Here is a 21,047-nt window from a genome sequence, read left to right on the forward strand (position 1 = left end):
AGATGAAAAACAGCACAAGTGTGTCTTATTTAAGAAAGTACTAAAACACCTATCAACTTGCATTAGATTCAAGGTGACCTGATTAGCACCAGCATCTCGATAGTTACAGCAAACATAAGTTATATAGCGAACATACAATCATAAAGCATAACACAAGTAATGCAGGTACAACAAGCAAAGAAGCAAGGAAAATCCTGTAATAAAATACAATTCAATTCAATTCAATTAAAGGTCCAATACTAAGGAAAGTGAACATTTTAATTTCTTTTAAAAAGCACAGAAACTATTTCATTTTATTGGAAATTATGTAGAAATTCGAAATAAATCGCAGTATATGTACAATTATTTTTCTATGAAGTATGAAGAAAGTTAAAAAGACCTGGGGGTCATTCTGTCGATTCATTGAAATTTCAACATAATACACATACATTTCTTTGAGTTCCAAAGACCTTCTGTAAATTTTGACCTGCCAATCTTAATTATTTAGTGTCGTGCAGAAGTCTATGCACTGGCTATGAAAAAAATTGCCAACTCACTTTCCCTTAGTAATGGACCTTTAATTTTATTATTTTGTAACGTAAACAGATACTGTTTCTAGTTACATACAGGAAAACATATAAACATAATTATAGTGATAAGTTTACACATAGAACATCATAAATATCGTAAACCTTAAAAATATGTTGAAGCTAACAATACGTGAGGTTGAAACTCAAAATATTTAATTATATATTGATGTAAGTAATTAGGCAGTTCTTGAATTGGAATAACATAACATGGAACATGATATATGATTGACAATATTGTGAACTAAGAAATAATCATTATAGGTATCCTTATTAGTTATTGTAATATTATATAAAGACAATATCGTACATAATATTAAAGAAACTATGCAACAGCGAGTACATTCGACTGACGTAACAAGAGGGCATGACATACACACTTTCCAAGTTTCAAGAGCGCTGAATGTTGTGTAGTGCTCATAAGTTCAGTAAATTTCAAAACACTTGGTCTTACATAGAAATATGGTTTGATATATATCTTTCTGATATCTCTGTAAAAAGGACAAATTATTATAAAATGATATTCATCTTCAATATCACCAGTATGACAAAAGTTACAAATACATACATTGCGGTCTATTCTATCAGCACCATACAATTGGAAACACTATGCATAGATAAAAGCAAGCACAACAAAATAAAAATCAGCAAAAGCAAGATGAAAATAAGCATATAACAGAGGTTAACTCAAAACAGCACATGAAGAGCATCTGCAATTCTGTCCGCTCAAGGCATTGACCAGACTTTGGAACTGGCTCAGATTTGTTTCCTCACGGAAGTGCTGAGGGATTGAGTTCCAAAGTCTGGGCGCTGCTGAGCTGAAAGCGTTCATGCCATACCTTGTGGTTCTAACTTGCGGAAACTCTGCAGTGTTGCTGTACCTAAAATAATATGAATTATTTACTGTTATCAGGTCATGAAGATAAACTGGATCATGTTTGTTAATAATTTTAAATGTTTCTAAGGCAATATTTCTTAATCTTCTAATGTTTAAAGTTGGTAGGTGGGATTTGGTTAAGAGAGATGGATAGCTCGATGTATAATCATTGTAAATAAACCGTAAAGCTCTTTCTTGAATTTTCTCTATTTTATTTGTATTTACATCAACACAAAAATGCCAGGTTAAGGGGCAGAAGTTGAAATTTGACATTATGAAAGAGTAATAAATATTAAGTTTTCCTAACTTACAAAGATTTTTCCCAATACGATTTAGCACATTTAACTGTCTAGATGCCTTTTTGCAAATATCTGAAACACGAGTTTTAAAATTTAATCTAAAATCTATTGTTGCTCCTAAAAGTTTGACTTCCTTTTCACAAGTAATTGAAGTATCTCTTAAATCTATGGAAAGGTTACTTTTGTTTGGTTTTGGTCCTAAAGCTATTGCCTGAAACTTATCAGGATTTGCCTGCATTTTGTTATCAGTAAACCACTGTATTAAAGAAAGACTGTCCAGTTCTAAAGATTTTTTTTACTTCATTAATATTGTGATCCGAATGAGATAGTGTGTTGTCATCTGCGTAATTAAACAAGTTACTTTTCTTTACAAAATGGAACATATCATTAATGAAAATGTTGAATAAAACAGGCCCAAGGATAGAGCCCTGTGGCACTCCCTTGTGTATATATTGAAAGCTGCTAGTAAAATTACCCAATTTAATGCATTGCTTTCTATTACTTGAATAATTTGTAGTTAGCATTAATGCACTATCACTAACTCCATAATGTTTTAATTTAAGAATCAGCAAATAATGAGAAAGGCAATCAAAGGCCTTGGACAGGTCCATCAAAACTGCTGCCACATATTTATTTTTATCGAGTGCTTGTTTCCAATCTTCAATGATCCTTAATAATGTTGTCTGACACCCAAATTTTGTTGCCATGAGCATACGGCGCCTGTGTTGCAATTCATTTAATTACTACCTTAGAAACTCGTATTAATTACATTTCGACATATAGAAATTCGATCATCAGTAAGGAATACCAAATATCCGGAAAAGTCTTGATATTATTAAATGATTAATAAACTGACCAAGATTTTAAGTTTGGTAAGTTTGAAGTTTTTTACGTTGCCAAACACTTTTGTGTGTGATGTTGACGCAATTACAAACATTTACGTGTAATGTCATACGAGGTTTTCTATATTGCAGTATACATCTGGTGACTCCACCATTCAATAACAACTGAATGTCAGTTGGTCTTGTGGTGTGCCACTGCTTCAGCAAAATATTTTTGAGCCTGTTCTAGCCACGAATAAAAGCCGATAACAATTTTAATAACAATAGCTGTCCAAAAGATAGTGCGCTCGACTATTCAACAATTTCTAAGTTTAACAAGGACCATGACTGGGCAAGATTTACAAAACCGTGTTTCAGACTTGTACAATTAAATACAAATTAAATTTCTATTCAGGTAATGACAGCAACTTGCATTCAAAACTTCAAGCAAATGTTCTAAGTAAAACAAGCAAATTTGATGAAATGGTATCCCTCGCCGAAAGGGTTTGTGGTGAAGAATGGCAAAAAAATATGTCTGGCAAAAAGTAAAGGATGCTACTAAGAGGCAAATAATTTCATTAGTCACGAACAATAAACAGAAAACGAATGTTTTAAGTGTACCTAATAAATGTATGTTATCTTGATCCTGCCTAATGTGTAATAAGCTTAGCTTTTAGAATTATATGGAGTTATTTGAAATATTGTATTCAAGTAGTTTGGTACCAAGTGTCGCTGTTTAACATGTTCATTTGAACTTAAAAGAACAGATGTCCTTAAGAGAGCACAATCAAGTAAGAAATGTGGGACGTGGGTGGTGGCGGGTTGGTTGTGTGTGGGTGTGGTTACAACTTCACATGAAGTTAAACATTCATAGAAGGTTTGAATTTTTTTTAAAAAAGGAATGGAAAAAAATGTTGTTTTTTTTGTGTGTGTTGGGGGGGGGGGGGGGGGGCAGGGGGGGTTGGGGATGGGGATAACCGGTTGAGAGTACAAAACTTCACATCTTGATAATAAATATTGATGGAAAATAAAAAAAATGGGGAAAAAAGTTGGGGTGGACGAGGGATGCATGATTGGGGTGGTGGGGATAACTTGGTGGAGGAGCGAGGTGGGGGGAGGGTACAACTTTGCATGTTGATAAATATTCATGGTAGGTTTGAAAAAGAAATGAAAAAAAAAATGGGAGGCGGGGGTTGGGGGTGTAGGTGGGAGGGGGAGAAGGTGTGACCAGGGCGGTGGGGATGACCGGGTGTGGGTACACAATTTAACATATTTATAATAAATGTTCATGGAAAAACAGGAAAGAAGTTTAATGAAATTGTACCAATTTGTTAGTTTGTTATGTACAAATATGCGGATTTTTAAACAATTAGAGAGCAATAACTCTGAAGTTTCAAAAGAGATCCTGACGAAATTGTGTGTGCACTACCACATTAGATCTAAATTTAGTTTAAGTTTCATAGTTCTACGTCAAATATGTCACAAGTTATGAAGCAGAAATTGCCATATTTATGGTACCCAATATAGTTAACACAAGAAACTCCTAAGGGCTATAACTCTAGTGTTACTACGGCAATCTGACTGAAACTTGACGGGCCGCATTTCCCTATTGTGTTGAATATGTATATGAAGTTTTATTTAAATATTCCCAACCATTTCCTAGTTATGGCTCCGGACGGACGGACAGACGGACAACGCCAAAACTATATCTCTCCGCCTTCGGCGTGGGGTAATAACGGCCATATTTTTTAATAAATTTAACCAAGAGTTCTTTAAATTGGTTATATAAGTGGATATCTTGTGTGATTTCAGTCGTTACTGAGACATAGCTAGACTGGCATCAGTCGTCAGTGTCTTTTAACAGTAACTCTCTCTGCTGTAAAATCCTTTTTAACGCAAAACATAAAAATCATTTTTCATCTTGAGTTATTTCCTGTGGTTTGATGACTGAAAGCACTATGTGAAATTTTAATCAAATACCTGTAGTTACTGAAATACAGCTTGTTATTTAGGTACACACTAAACTTTTACCGAATTTTCTAGATTGAAAAAGGACCATAATTTGTTTTAAATTCAGCCAAGATTTATCTAACATTTTTATTTCAATAGGTTAGATGACACAAAAGTCTTAAGTAAAGTTTTAATCCAACACAAACATTGGGTGCCAAGATAAGATCTTACATGCAAAACATATCCAAGGTGAGGATGTCAACAAAGGCGACACCAATACCAGAGTGAACAGAAAAACTCTCACTATTCTTCGAATGCACTGGTATTTTGAAAAGTTGGGCAATTCTATATATGTATCAATGTACATCAAATATTTACAAACAAATTTTTGCAAAAATGAAATATTTGCCAAAAAGCGATATTGCGTTTTTACTTTTTTTGAGTGTATATATCGGTTCAGTATTTCATACTTGAGCAATTTGACTATATTTGTCTCAAAAGTTAGTATCATTAAACCGACTTTTACGCCCTTTTATTGTAGTAACAATTAAATGAAAATAAGGAAAATGAAATGCAGTGAAGTGACATGTATATGTAATATATTGGTTCTACTCTCCTTGAAATTATCAGAGTTACTTATTCTATGATATTTCTCACACTTGTATTAAGCCCTTTGCGGAAAGACCCGGTTTTAGTGTTCTCAGACTTCAATAGAAAGTGATGCTGCAATAATAAAAACAATAAAATTACTTCACACAATTAGTTTTAGTACATTTTATGTTTTATTACAAGACTGTGTGAGTATATCGTCTTTATAGCATGTTACATTGATGGCAAATATGATATGCAGCACGTCCGGTTAAAAATGTTCATTTTGCATGCAACTCCCTTTGGGGCTTCATGAATTATATATGAAAATTCAAAGAAAATGGAATGAGTCTTAGTTTTCTACATGCACTGGATAATATAGAGGATAAATATTCATTCCTTAATTACATGTGAATATGACTGTTACGTAAATTTTAACATAGGGGATACGTGAGATCATCATGTAACTGTCGTCTGATGGTGAACCCCCAATTTTAGGGGCCTCTAAGACTTTAATGTCACTTGAAAATTATATTTATACCTTAAAATAAATTATATAAATGAATTTTCCCACTCTATAATATATTCAAGTCAGATTACGTTAATCTGTAATTTAAAAATCATTTTGCTTTATCATTGTTTATCACGTGCCCCTCTTTTCGGGCCTCATGAAAACTTGATTAGAGATATTTTAGCCTTGTATTCACCCTGACTGAATTCCATGTATCCCAGCAAACATTTTGATGTATGATACCATATTGTACTAAATATAACTACGGATTTTTACTCGAGGCTTTCGCCAACTGTCTATTTAAAAAACAGGATGGCTGTTTGATATATTAATAGTACGCCACTCTGAAAAGATAATATGTTACTTTGAGAAAACAAGATGGCCGTTTAACAAAATAGTGCGTCATTCTGACAAGATAGTATATACACGGGCCATAATGGCATGTTACTTTGAGACAATAGGATGGTCGTTTGACAATTTGACAAAATAGTACGTCACTCTGACAAGATAGCATGTTTACTGGACATGACAGCATGTTACTTTGAGAAAATAGGATGATCGTTTGGCAAAATAGTACGTCACTCTGACAAGGTAGTATATACACTAGCCATGATAGCATAGGATGGTCGTTTGACAAAATAGTACGTCACTCTAACAAGATAATATCTACACTGGACATAATAACATGTTCCTTTGAGAAATAGGATAGTCGTTTAACAAAATAATAAGTCACTCTGATACAATAGTACAATTACATTAAACATGATAGCTGTGTTACTTTGGACAGTCCGTCATTGTAACATATGTATCTTTCTGGCAAAGAATTATAAGTATATTTTAAAATATTTAAACTTGTAATATCATAAATATTACCTTCATTTTCTGAGATCCGTGATCCACCACTTTTCCTGTTCATATTACCCATGATTTTTCTGAAGATTATTTTGACAAATGCTTGTCAGCCTGAAAAAAAAAATCAACTTGTTAATTACGAAACTCTATGTCAGAATGATGAGGTGCCACAATATGTACCCATAAAATCGTTCGGGCTGGAAGGGTTAATCAAGTGCGTAAAAAGTGTAACAAAATAACTGCCTACATATGGTGTCATACCATTGAAGTTCTCTCAAAGTTCTGAAAATGATGTCTGTAGATGTAATTGTATATAAGAAATAAAGAAAGAAATGAATTAGTATCATGTAATAAAATAGTGTATGATAACGCAGAAAATGATGGTGAATTAGTTTAGTTAAAACATATTTTATTGCTTATAATACATGTATTTATATAATTACAGCAACATATCGATATTAACAATCAATTGAATTATAGCAATAAGGTTGGGTCACAAGTTCTGCCAACATTAGTAAACGGCCCTTCCCTTAAATTATGAAATTATTAAATGATGAATTATTTTACAAAAAGGGAAAAATTTTCATTTGATAAGCGATTTCTTGCTGGTTAAAGTGAATTTACCTCTTAAACAGAAAGGGCAGTTAGACATCTTTAAAAGGGGTAAAAGTTTTCTATTTCGCATTTACTCTTTAGTTGTGGAAGAAATGTAGGTAGGTTTTACTTCTGCCCCAATGTACATTTTGAATGAAGTGAGCAAAATTCAAAACAGTCCCACAGAGCTCGACCTTTATTTTTCAATGTTGGAGATAGAATTCTGTCTCATTAATACCTTTTACTTGAGGCACCCTAGAAAAAAAGATATTCACAGTTTTATTTTGTGTTTTATAATTGTTTACCGATAGTTTGACGTTCCTTTTATCAAAATTAATGGTATAATAAATTCTCTGCAAACGTTTTGGACAAAGGCCATCACTTTGAACTTTGCTTCTACTTGAGCTTAAGGAAATATCATGAATTATACAAAATTTATAAAAAAAAACCCGGCACGGTAGAAGTTTTGCATACAAGTCTCTCACTGGATACAATATATTGCTGTAACATTGTTTTGAACATCTGAAATATTGACCGTTAGGTGGGTCATACCTTAACGCAAACTATCATTATAAATTCAGTGTATCCTTGAGATCCAGTTAACTTTCAGAGACAAAAAATATAGCTTCTCTGGTCCCAATCAGTTAAAAAGACTATAATGTCACTACTGATTTGTGAGACATGATAAATGAGAAGTGAGTATATATATGCAAATGTTGAAAAAGTACAAATGTGTAGTACAATTCGGGTATGTATATAAAGAAGCGTCGAAACTAATCTTATTGGGTTAGTGGACTTGCTGTGGAACGTGCAGGCTCGTTTGTTTTGCTAGGAGCTTTGCCATAATTTGTCTGGTATATTCTGGTAGTGATAAGTGCGTATAAATTCTCTCTCTCTGTAACATATGCCTATTAGACCTTTGCGAATTAAGTCTACGTGGACTGTGAACACCTAAGACGATCTATTTTTCAAGGGGACCATCTCAACATGATAATTTTAATTTATTTGGTTTGGTAGGAAAACATTCCTATAATGATGATAAGGTCTGGCTTATCATGTCACCGAACAGGATAAGATTTGGATTTGTCTTTCCGTCCGTCTGTTTACAAGAGAATTTTTTGTTATACATATCCCAAAAAGTATTTGATCTAGCGTCATAACTCTTTCCTGAAATTTTCTTTAATATTGTAAGTTGCGCATCTGCGACAGAGTTGAAAAAATGAGCTAGTCTAATCGCAATGTATCCGTATTCCATCGTCGTCGTCGTCGTCCGACATGAAAAAATCTAAACTGGGTCAGCTGGGATAAAAATGTAGGTCAGTAGGTAAATCATTGTGAAAACTGTAGAAAACGTAATAACTTGCGTCTCCATTCCTCTATTGTTATTATACGCCCAAGGAGACGTATTTTGGGACACCACGGGTGTTCATCTGGCCGTCTGTCAGTCTGTGTGTCCGTTTGTCCGTTAGCAATTTCGTGTCGACTCCGCTCTGTAACTTGTGAACCCCTTAAAGGATTTTAAACTTTGATACGTAACAAATGTTCTCCACTTCAAGACGACGTGCAGAGCGCCTGTATCATGTGGCTCGCTTTAAGGTCAAGGTCAAATGACTTCGTTTCGTGTCCGCTCTGTTACTTTTGATCTATTTGAGGGATTTTAAAGAAACTTTGCACAAATGTCCACCGCACCAAGACGATATGCAGAGCGTATGTTTTGGATGGCTAGCTAAAAGGTCAATGTCACACTTAGGGGTCAAAGGTCATATAACTTTGTTTCGAGTGCGACGTGTAACTCTTGAACTGCTTGAAGGATTTTAAAGAAATTTGGCACAAATGTTCACCAAACTGAGACGACGTGCAGAGCGCATGGGTCGCTTTAATACTTTTGACGATATGTTTAGCATAACTTCTCTCTGATGGACAGAAATACAGAACAAGAGCTGTCCGTTAGACAGCACGCTCGACTTCTCTCAGGACTTGACTCTGAATTAGAGCTTTGCCAGTAAAAACAAGAGCTGTCTCCATAGGATGACACATGCCTCCGATGGCACTTTGAATGAATAGTTATGGCCGATGTTAGAGTTTAGGACCTTTGACCTACGGAGCTGGGTCTTGCACGCGACACGTCGTCTTACTGTGTCACACATTCATGCATAGTTATTTTAAAATCCATGCATGAATGACAAAGATATGGACCGGACATGCCCATCAATGCACTATCATGAAAAATGACCTTTAACGTCTAACTGTGACCTTAACCTTTGAGCTACGGACCTGGATCTTGCGTATGACACGTCGTCTTACTGTGTTAAACATTCATGCCAAGTTATTTGAAAATTCATCCATCGATGACAAAGATATGGGCCGGACAAGCCCATCAATGCACTATCCTTTAACGTCTAAGTGTGACCTTGACCTTCGAGCTACGGACCTGGGACTTGCACGTGTCACGTCGTCTTACTGTGGTTCACATTTATGCCAAGTTATTTGAAAATCCATCCATCGATGACAAAGATATGGACCGGACACGCCCATCAATGCACTATCCTTTAATGTCTAAGTGTGACCTTGACCTTTGAGCTACGGACCTGGGTCTTGCGCGCAACACGTCGTCTTACTGTGGTACACATTCATGCCAAGTTATTTAAAAATCCATCCATCGATGACAAAGATATGGACCGGACACGAAAATTGCGGACAGACTGACAGACCGACAGACTGACAGACGGTTCAAAAACCGACAGACTGACAGACCGACAGACGGTTCAAAAACTATATGCCTTCCTTCGGGGGCATAAAAATCCAAGTTAAAACGGGACATAACTCTGTTAAAATTCAAATGAAAGTAATGGGGATTGTTTCTCCGCGTGTAGACTTTGATAATAAAAAAACTTTAACCAAAATTCTAAGTTTAAAAGAGGCATAATTCTATCAAAATTCAAATCAGAGTTATGAAGATTGTTTTCCTGGTGTAGACTTTGATAGTAAATAACTATGTTAAGTTTCAAGTCAATAGCTTTGATAGTAACAGAGATATTTGACTTTATCAAAAACTTTAACAAAATATTCTAAGTTAAAAAGGAGAAAAGTTCTATCAAAATTCAATTCAGATTAACTGGATTATTTCTCCTGGTGTAGACTTTGATAATAAATAACTATATAAGTTTCAAGCCAATAGCTGTGATAGTAACAGAGATATATGACTTTATCAAAAACTTTAACCAACGGCGACGCCGACGTCGGAGCGAGTGCAATAGCTCCACTTTTTCTTTGAAAAGTCGAGCTAAAAACAGGAACATCCGAATTTATATAATCTACAGCATAGTGATGATATAATAACCCAAACCCTATTGTCGTTATAAACTCTATTTCCTACCGCGCATAATACATGTATAATCAAATTATGCTGAGACGGTCCCCTTGAAAAATCTATCGTCTTAGGTGTCCACAGTCCACGTAGACTTAATTCGCAAATGTCTATTAGCCGCCACCAAAATGTCAAATGATAGGTCCCTTACTTCCCATGAAATTATTGAACTGACCTGTACTCTGTAAGTCGCTAATTGCACAGCGATGCCACAAATTAATCAAATACTCCCATTAGATAAATGTCACGGATGGCTAGACATTGTACTGTCACGGATGGACAAAAAGAGAAAAGTATCTCTGCCTTATGGTAGCGTATTACAGCCTGTACAAAGACCTAGTCCACTGCCATTTGAAATCCCGCTTGAAATTAGTTAAGAAATATAGCCACATATACCAAATTATTTCTTGGTCTAAAACAAAAACATTATACATGTATCGACGTCATCATTATGGCGACCGATTACGAAAATAATACAGCTAAATAATGTCTGAAGAAATCAGTAAAATGCTTATACTATCGGATATCATGTCATGAAACAAGCTAATGTTTCAAATGTTTATATTTATACCTTCTATGAAAAAATATATATCTAATCCATTTTACCGGTATAATTTGTACTGCACCCACTTAATTTACAGTGCATTTTGCACGTCACTTCTACCTCCTGTTATTTATTATTTTCAACTATTCTTAAAGTGTTGAATTTGAAATATGATTATTTCCGAAAGTAACAAGAAATATAACATACAATAAGGGAATATAAATTACCAGTATCTGCTTTAAATGAATACCTAGAATGAAAGGAATTTGACGAAAATTCAGTACAAATCAATATCGGCGCAAGCAGTTGTCTATGCTCTAATTATATGATTATGTGCAAATTGCATGTATTGTTGGCCATTCATTTTTATCTTGATAAAATTTAAGCATGAGCAAGACAATTAGGACAGTAGAAGATTAATACAAGTTTTTAACTTAATAGTGTTCATGATAGTTTTCTTAATTACTCAAAATTACTGATTATTTGTATAAACTTGACATCAAGACTGACAGTGTTTTACTTAATTCGTCTTCAGCCCCGCGATAACACATTAATCTATCTACACACAGTGTTATTTATTAACCCTGCATTTTAAAAATACTGTGTTTAAGGTAGGGCATCAGGGGCATGTGGTAATTTTGTCACAACTGGAACAAAGCAATCATTTCATTTTCTTTATTTCATCATTTCCTTTCTGCAACTGAAAGTGTTTTTCAACAGATCCGATATGGGATATACTCTGACACTGTGCAATTTTCATGGCAAAACAATGTTCCAACAAAGCAGCATCTTTAAACTGTAACACTGCAGCAATGTATGTATAGTTTAAATCATGATAAATATATGGACAAAGTAAAGCATATAGACAGCAAGCTCAAAATGTAAAAATAAAGGAATATAGGCCTAGTGCGACAACACCTTGGAACAGTCAGTTGCAAAACAACGGTGGTGTGTTTAAAACGGTTATTTGGCAAAATTGCTCACATTCTATATCCCCATCATGTTCCAAGGTAATAGAACAGTATACATAAAATTAAACCCCGGCAGCTGAATGTCTTATTCACGCAGTGGAAACTAAAGACACGATATGTGAAATACATAAATGATTGGGTAAGCAATTATTTGAAGAACCTCTAGTCCTTTAGTATTATGGAGTCCATTCAAAATTATCATTATAGAATTCCGCTTAAGCTGGTGCTAGAGGGAGTGGGGGTATTTTACTTTTCTAACCCCTCATGAACAAACTCAATCAAACAGAAAATGTGGAAACTCCAAAAGTCGCTCAACATGACAAAAAAGAAAATGCCCTCTTCAAACAAAGTCTTCTATTGTTTTGCTATTCTTTAAAGGGATCTTCTTAAAGCTTTTATTTACGAACCATTTTAGCATGTTCTCAATGCCGTTGCAGAAGGCAGAGCAATAGCAGAACATTATTTAGGATCCAACGAATCAGGAAAGTAGAAAAATATCAAAGCAGCTCATTAAGAACTACCTATTATTGCGTCGTCCACCTCTTTCGTTAGACAAGTGAAGCATCCAGCTGACACAGAACTGAACACTAATAGCAAGTAAGAACCGCATGCAATAAAACATTTTACCAGTTTACCAAATAAAATTGGGAAAATGTCCATTGAACTTGATAACTAACTGTTTGTATACATCTTGTACCAGAAGTGTTTTAAATTGATATTAAACTAAAAACAAACCACACACTCATGTCTGAATTTCAGTCGTAACATTTAGTTAATATATTCTCGCAGTTGATAAAAGCAATTGTCCTGCTAGTTTAAAAGAACAAATTGATAACGTTCATTTAATTCTTGAAAATCGCCCTTGCTAAGATGTATTGACAATTATATAAAGGTAAACGTAAAGGTATTTATTTAACGTCTCGCGTATAACCGAAAAACAACATGACCTTCGAAGCTATTGTGAGACAAACTAGGTATCTACAGTCCATAAAATAAACAAACGTGTTTGTAAACATGGACGGATCCAAACGGAAGGGGAAGAAGCATTTTATAGAAATATTTCGATGGCAAAATACCATACATATCGTGGCCAAGACCAACCTATAAACCGGGCCAGTCTATTTTATAAGTACAACAACACGGTTGACCCATTTAAACGAGTTGTAGTTACAGATACTTACCTGGGCTGATATATTCCAAAAGATTGTACTACAGTCGACGAACGATAATAACAATGGCGCGAAAATGTCAGGCGAGTCTAAGAATAATAATTCAGGTTGGTCAGTTATCACGGTAAATTAGATAGGCATTCTTATGATATGATACTTGTGAAGTAAAAATTAACACATGAATGGCGAAATAGCTCAGGCGGCTAAGCTGTCGGTTTTCAATGCAGTGCGAAAAATAGCACGAGTTTGAAACTCGCAAGAAGTTTATTTTCTAAGGAAATGTTTTATGTAGCCTTGCTTTATTTTTGTTTTATTTCAGTTTGATTCTCAGTTTGTCTTCTCTGTTTTATTTTTTTATATCATCATTTCAGAATTACAATAAACCTTTAGAACTTGTCGAATGATCTTCCTAGAATCCTCAGAATAATGAAATCGCTCATCAGAAGCTTTTTCAATGTTCGCCGTTTCGAGCTATGGAATGATAATACAATGTTAGTGTATAATGTGGGGGTACTGTACCTACATTACATCGGTATAAATGGATAATTCACGAAAAACCCGTCTGTATGCTGTATTACCAATCTGACTAAAGTACATATCCCATTACGCTACGTTTAGAAGATCAAGTACTTTAGTCAGATTGGCAGTATTACCGTATTACTTGTATTTTCAAAGCTAGTTGTATCTATGCTGAAAGAAAAGTAAAAAAAAAAAGTTTACTTCAACCCAGTATCGAACTCCGGACCTCGGGTGTCATACCTAGTGGCCTAACGCGTTGCGCTGATACAGTACTTTGTTCATCGAGTCTCAGCTTGAGATACTAATCCATATCGTCTATGCGTGATTTACCTAAACTGGTAAATAAAACGATCGACTGCGTTTGTTTACAAATATCAAATTATCGTTCGATTACTGTATGCCCCACCCATAACGTGATGTTTACAAACATATCTATAAATATATTGAAATGAAGCATAGGGAATTCAACATTTTTGTAACTGGTTAAAATGTAAATACTTCTTACTTTCGTACGAATTACAAATTAGCTCAGTGGTAAAGCATATTGATTGTGCTCATCAGATCTTTTGGCGTGTGGGTTCGAAACTCGGCGACGACAGTTAATTTTCTTTTTATTTCTGCATAAAAATGATTCCTTCATTTTCACTATGACACAACGACAGGGAAATATCTGAGGCCGATATGGCAGAAAATAAAATGTATGTGATATTAGTTAAATGCATATACTAAAAATACAAATGAACATACGTTATCTAAAGACATATATGCATATACAAACCATCAAAGAAAGACACGGAGAATACGGGAACAGAACTGAAAACGGACAGGAAAAAATGTTCAAAAATAAATCGTCACGAGGGTTCGAACTCATATAAAACGGGCTGATGATTTGCTGTTGGTATCTGCATTCTGCCCGATTGTGCTATTTTTCAATATACTTATTGGACAGTTAAAATGAAACAAATACTGACATTTACTTGTCAAGTATTGCACAAACAATACGAATTGTTATTTTACATGTATCTATTATCATGAAATGGACGCGCCCTTGCGTTTGCGCGGGAATAACGTTATCGTTGGGGATAAGTATGGGGAACATCCCCATTTATATAGAGGAAGTTTAAAACACTCGAGTAAATCTGTGTACTTAAATCAGTTTTAAATATGGAGATATGTCAATCCCAAGCGATGCAGTATTGTTGTCTTCGCATTGTTATTTTCATTTAATAACTGCATCGCCCCGGCATAAGAAATATCAACTATTCGAGCAACAACTAATTAGCCGTATCTGAAAACATCATGCAGAATGCATGAATTACTGTTTATATGATAACAACACCTGATTGTGTATAACGTTTTCTAAATCATTCGAAACCATCTGCGACAAGCTAGGCAGAAGTGTAGATAGACTTCCGGTGGTTTGAAAAACGTAGACGCCATTTTATTATCGCTGATAGAAAATTCGCTAAAACTGATAAATAAATACTTGTGAATTGGCAAAATTAACGCTTATGTGGATATAGGAAGGAATAGACTGTATAGTGATAACTCTGGATCTAGATATTCCCCACTTGGTGATGACTTTGAGGAGGTGAATAAACGCGCTCGCCATTATACAGGTACCCCACCACTACAAAATCAACCGAATATAGATAAGTATTATAAGACATGGCCTTCACCACAAGACTTTAGAAATCTTAGTTTGGAAGATAAATTATCATCAATTATGATGTATTGTCACCTAATCTAGCACCTTTGAAGATGAGAGTTGATGGTATAGAGTCGCACATGTATATAAATATGGCCAGACTGAACATCACTGATGAACGTTTACGTTTTCTTAAATACAAATGGATTGACCATGAAGCACGCGTTCATGCAAATAACCTATTTTTCGTGGGTAGCAAAGAAAACAAAGACAACAAGAGCTGTCACAGAAGACAGCGCGCTCGACTATTTCGATGCAGGATAGTGAAACTGGGCACATCTGAGGAAACTAGAGCTGTCACTGGAGTGTTTAATGACTCCAATTGTGGGTGAAGATATTGCACAATAGCCTGTGTCTATGTCAAAAATATCAACTTAAAGTAATAAGAGAGGTAAAGATAAAATGTATCAAAACACTATATAAGTATATCCTAAGCAAAAAGGGGCATAATTCATTAAATATTGGTGCCAGAGTTATGCAGCTTGTGTCATATAGTGCACCAAAACTTTAACCTGAAATTCTAAGTAAAATGGGGGAATAATTAATGAAAAATTGGTGCTAGAGTTATGCACCCTCCGTCATATGGTGTGGGTGATGATGCTGAACAACTATTTTAAGTTTGAATCAAATCCATTCAGTAATAACAGAGACAGAGTGAAAGTGCATCAAAACTTTAACCTAAAATTCTAAGTAAAAAGGGGAAATAATTCATGAAAAATTGGTCCCAGAGTTATGCACCTTGTGTCATATGATAAGGGTAATGATGTTGAACAATTGTTTAAGTTTGAATCAAATCCATTCAGTAATAACAGAGATAGAGTGAAAGTGCATAAAACTTAAACCTGAAATTCTAAGTAAAAAGGGGAATAATTCATGAAAAATTGTGCCAGAGTTATGCATCTTGTGTCATATGATGTGGGTGATGATGCTAAACAATTATTTTAAGTTTGAATCAAATCCATTCAGTAATAACAGAGGTAGAGTGAAAGTGCACCAAAACTTTAACCTGAAATTCTAAGTAAAAAGGGGGAATAATTCATGAAAAAATGGTGCCAGAATTATGCACCTTGTGTCATATGATGTGGGTGATGATGTTTAACAACTATTTTAAGTTTGAATCAAATCCATTTAGTAATAACAGAGATAGAGTGAAAGTGCATCAAAACTTTAACCTGAAAATCTAAGTGAAAAGGGGGGATAATTCATGAAATATTGGTGCCAGAGTTATGGCCCTTATGTCAGATGATGTGGATGATGATGAGGAATAAGTATTTCAAGTTTGAATCAAATCCATCAAGTAATTACAGAGATAACTTGAAAAAAGAGAAAGTGCACCAAAACTTTAACCAAGGTGGGGACGCGGAAAGACGCCGACGCCGACGCCGGGGCGAGTAGGAAAGCTCTCCTTATACTTCGTATAGTCGAGCTAAAAATGTCACGGAAAACTGTGTATAGTGGACGCAACTTGAACCCGATGGTTGGCCTTTGTATTATAATACATAATGAGGTACAACTTATTATTGAAAAGGTGTGTACGTAAAACGCTGTATACAAACTCATTCCATTTAAATATACATTGTCACCCTAAGCACCCCTTATTTCTACAATGAAATAATCGATATGAATAATCAGCCTAAGGTCAACCATCGCGGTCAAGTTGCGACTTCTATATCTGTTATTTCAAACACTTTGACCGATAATTTAGATATAGGGGCGCATGAAGTGCGAATTAAACGGGCATTTCGTGTGAGCAGAAAAAAATACATAAGGGGACAAGAAATTCCCTGACAAATTCTAGTGACGTTTTATGACTCATATGAAGCAAATTTAGTTATTTCCAAAGCTCAGAATCTAAAATATATTGGGTCGAACATAAGCATAAGCAAAGACTACCCCCAACCCTCCACAGAAATTGCAGAAGCTAGAAGAATTCAAGGAAGAAAGGAACGTCCACGGTCGGGAAGCAGTGAAATTCAAATTTTCAGCTGCAATCGAAATAATTGGTGAAATCAGATATGACAAATTCCCAGATTGGAATACTGTGTTACGAGGCGACTGCAACCAAAACATCGAAACAAGTTTCAATGTTGAAAAATTAGCAAAGCACTGGGCTGACCAAATGCAAACTACTAACGTAGCACAAGATTCCCGTGCGCCTATGGATTTAACTGCCCCGTCTGGTCAGTGGAACCAAAATACAGTGAATACAACTATAACAGAAGATTCTTTTGAGCCCAACTTCACAAACTTTACGGCAGCCAAATTATCCTTTGATAATGAGGTTTCTCCAACGCGGATGCAAGCAAATGTTAACAATCCCGCTGAACAGCAACCGAGCTCGACAAACGACACCCAGACGAAAACTGCTAAAGTCACAGCCTCTTACAAAGGCAACGCAATGGCACATAGCTGAAAGGCAAGCACTACTCCATGGGGTTCTGGTGAAAATGCGGGGCAAACTCCCCAAGATAGTGAACACAGATAGAACATTAGGGGGCAACTTCCCTCAGATAAAGTGACTGGTTTAAATTCACTAGCAAGTTCATTACAAAAGGATTTAATAGAACAATCACAATTCACTATAGGATCGCTTCATGTATGTGGTTTAAAAAATAAAGTTAACTTTCCAGAAGTAGAAGAGCTAGTTAAAAATTATGACACTTTTTGTGTAACTGAAACTTATATCAATCCCTGAGTACGAATTTATATCAAAACCTAGAGAACAGCCGCATATAAGGAAATCTGGCGGCATAGGTGTTTTTGAACGTAACATTTTTTACGATAAAGTCGAGATTTTAAAAAATGGTTGTGAATTCATTCTATGGCTTAAAATTGATAACTTTGAGTTCTCATTTGAAAATGACCTATTGCTAGGTATAATCTGTGTGCCACCAGAACAATCTAATTTTTATAAAGACGACATTTTTGCAGAAATGGAACTCGAAATTACGCGCTTTTGTAGCAACTATTCATGTACATTGTTGACATGGGATATAAATGCACATACGGCAAGATTGCTATATTTTATAGAAACATATCAATTTTTAGCTGATCATTTTGATTTTGATAATGACTTGTAAACCTTTTTCGAAGCACATTAAAAGTTAAAACTGTATGATTTGCCGCTAGCCAGAAACTCAATGGATCTCAAGTCCGACAGAATAGGCTATAAATTATTAGATATTTGTAAAAACAATAACCTGTTTACTTGCAACGGCCGAGTAGGTAAAGACCGTAACACAGGTAAAATTACCTTCCATGACTGTTTCGTTAAAGATTACAGCATAGCGAGTATTGATCTATTGTCACATATAACCGACTTTGATATCATGGAGTTTGATAGTTTATTTTCGGATGATCACTATCTATTACGTACTGAATTGAATATAAAATATTCCAAGCAAAACTACAAACAAGAAACGTATACTATTGATAATTAAAGTAAATGGAAAGAAAATAAAAAAGATTTTTTTAAATATAAATGAGAGTTATACTATGGAAATAAAAGTTTCACTCGAATCGCGTAATCATGAAAACGCATCCATTACTTTAAATTCAGCAGCAACTAAAATTGCCGAACTTTTCAATTATTCGGCTAATAAAACGTTCATGCTAAGACCGCAAAATTTTAACAAAGATAAATTGAAAAAAAAAAAAAAAATCTAAAAAAAAAGCCTTTTTTTTTTCGGTACACAGTGTAGGAATGAACAAGTAAAATATCACCTAGCACGTAAACAATATACTCTTGTTAAAAACGTAACTAACAAAATTCATCTACGCGAAGCAAGTAAAACCTATAAATCATCAGTTAAACGATTTCAACAAAATACAAAACGAATGGATGAGAAAAATTAAGGCATTTAAACTCAGAACAACCGAAAGATTACTGGAAAATTTTGAACAGCATTAAACCAAAATCAAAAGATATATTCCCCTCAATGCAGGAATTAAATGGCTTTTTCGAAAATATAAACTCTACAAAAGCAAAGAAGAAGATTTCCATGTGAACTTTAATTTAAATGACCAAGATGAAATACTAAACTCAGAGATGAAATACGAAACTCTTAAAAGTTCCGAATCTGTGAGTATACGTAGTGCTCTACAATAAAATAATGTTTACCGGTACTTTACCAGAATCTTGGCTGGAGGGCATAATAAAACCTTTATATAAAAACAAGCGCAGCCAAAGTGATCCAAAAAAACTACCATCCAATAACTATTTTAAATTGCCTTGGTAAAATCTTTAGTGCTGTATTAAACAACAGGTTAACGAGGTATACAGATGCTCAAGAAATAGGCTTAAAAGGCAATGCATCTATTACCAATGAGAATTAACAATATAGACATACCGATCGGTCTTCAGTTAAAATTATTCGACAGTACAATTTTATCAATATTAACATATGGTTGTGAGATATTTGGTTTTGAAAATCTCTCCGCTTTGGAACAAGTACACAATAGCTTCCTAAGAAAAATAACGAAAATTCGTACAAGTAGTTGAAGTACACCGATGTACAAGCTTTATGCCGAGTTAGGACGCTACCCGATAGAGATTAAGATTAAAACAAAAAATGATAAGCTTCTGGAACAAAATTATTACACAGAAAAAATACTAAACTCTCTTCTTTATGCTTTGAAGCTATGTTATATTGTGCAGACTCTAATAAAGTTAACTGGATGAAGTATACATACGATATCCTTAACAATACAGGATATTCCTACGTGTGTCTACAACAGAGTCCAATTACAAGTAAAACTATAGCAATTAATATTTAACAAACGCTTATTAACCAATTCTTTCAAAAATGGTCATCAGATCTAACAAGCTCATCCAAAGGTAGAAATTATAGTCTTTTCAAGAAAGATAACAATTTTGAAAATTATTTAAAAATACTCCCTCGAAATCAAGGCCTCAAAATCTTAGAATTTAGAACAGCGAATCATTCACTTCCGGTAGAGACTGGTCGCTTGAAAAACAGACATAAAGAATATAATAATAGAAAATGCGTAACTGCTTCCAGGACCTTGGTGACGAATTCCATACGTTGTTAAACGTTCTAAAAACATCAGAGAAAAACTGATAGATCCGTACTTCTATACTATACCTAATGTTATAAAATTCAACCATTTATTAAATACAAACGATGAAAAAGCACTCAAAAACCTCTGTAAATTGATCCATTATATCCTGAAAGTAACAAGTAAACAATACAATTAACTTACCAAAATATGCAGCACTATAACATCCAAAAACAATTTCATGTTCTTTTATAGATAAATTCCTTCAATAAATCCTATTCATTAATATCAAACGAATATTTCACGTTCAGTTATTGTGACCTAAAACCATGTTAAATGAAAATTTCATGTATTTCAGTTCAACACAGCTTATATTATATAAAAGTCAGATCATTTTAATGACCCACCACGACCTAGTGACCTACTTTTTTCACCCACAAAAACTTCATGAAATTCGTTCTTATAATACAGGTAATATACAGCTACATGTATACTACAAGTAATCAGGTGGACAATTTAGGCTCTTCCTGAATAAATGTGTTTTCACAACTTCATCTGCAAACTTTTTCAGTCAATCTCTTTTCAGCATAGTTTTAAGAATATAGATGAATAACTATCAACTTTTTCCGATTATTTTAAGTAATCGTCGAGAAAAAGTTGTCTCCCTTTGAAAATGAATGCCATTTGTAAAG

General features: G+C 34.5%; 1 protein-coding gene across 6 annotated transcripts in view; it reads right to left on the reverse strand.

Annotated features, from left to right (window-relative positions):
- The window catches only part of LOC123548413 (uncharacterized), an 81,870-nt gene that overhangs the window by 34,019 nt on the left and 26,804 nt on the right, over positions 1–21,047 (reverse strand). For 4 of the 6 annotated variants that reach the window (XM_053546457.1, XM_053546458.1, XM_053546456.1 and 1 more), the window contains exons 2-3: positions 6,486–6,575; positions 1,406–1,447 (exon numbers count right to left, since the gene is read on the reverse strand). In XM_053546457.1, coding sequence (XP_053402432.1) covers positions 1,406–1,447; positions 6,486–6,537 — 94 coding nt within the window. In that variant the 5' untranslated portion in view covers positions 6,538–6,575. Of the gene's footprint in view, positions 1–1,405; positions 1,448–6,485; positions 6,578–21,047 lie in introns of those variants that run through there. The other 2 variants (XM_053546460.1, XM_053546463.1) reach the window with 1 other exon arrangement.

Source organism: Mercenaria mercenaria, chromosome 6 (assembly GCF_021730395.1).
Source record: "Mercenaria mercenaria strain notata chromosome 6, MADL_Memer_1, whole genome shotgun sequence".
Lineage (NCBI taxonomy): Eukaryota > Metazoa > Mollusca > Bivalvia > Venerida > Veneridae > Mercenaria > Mercenaria mercenaria.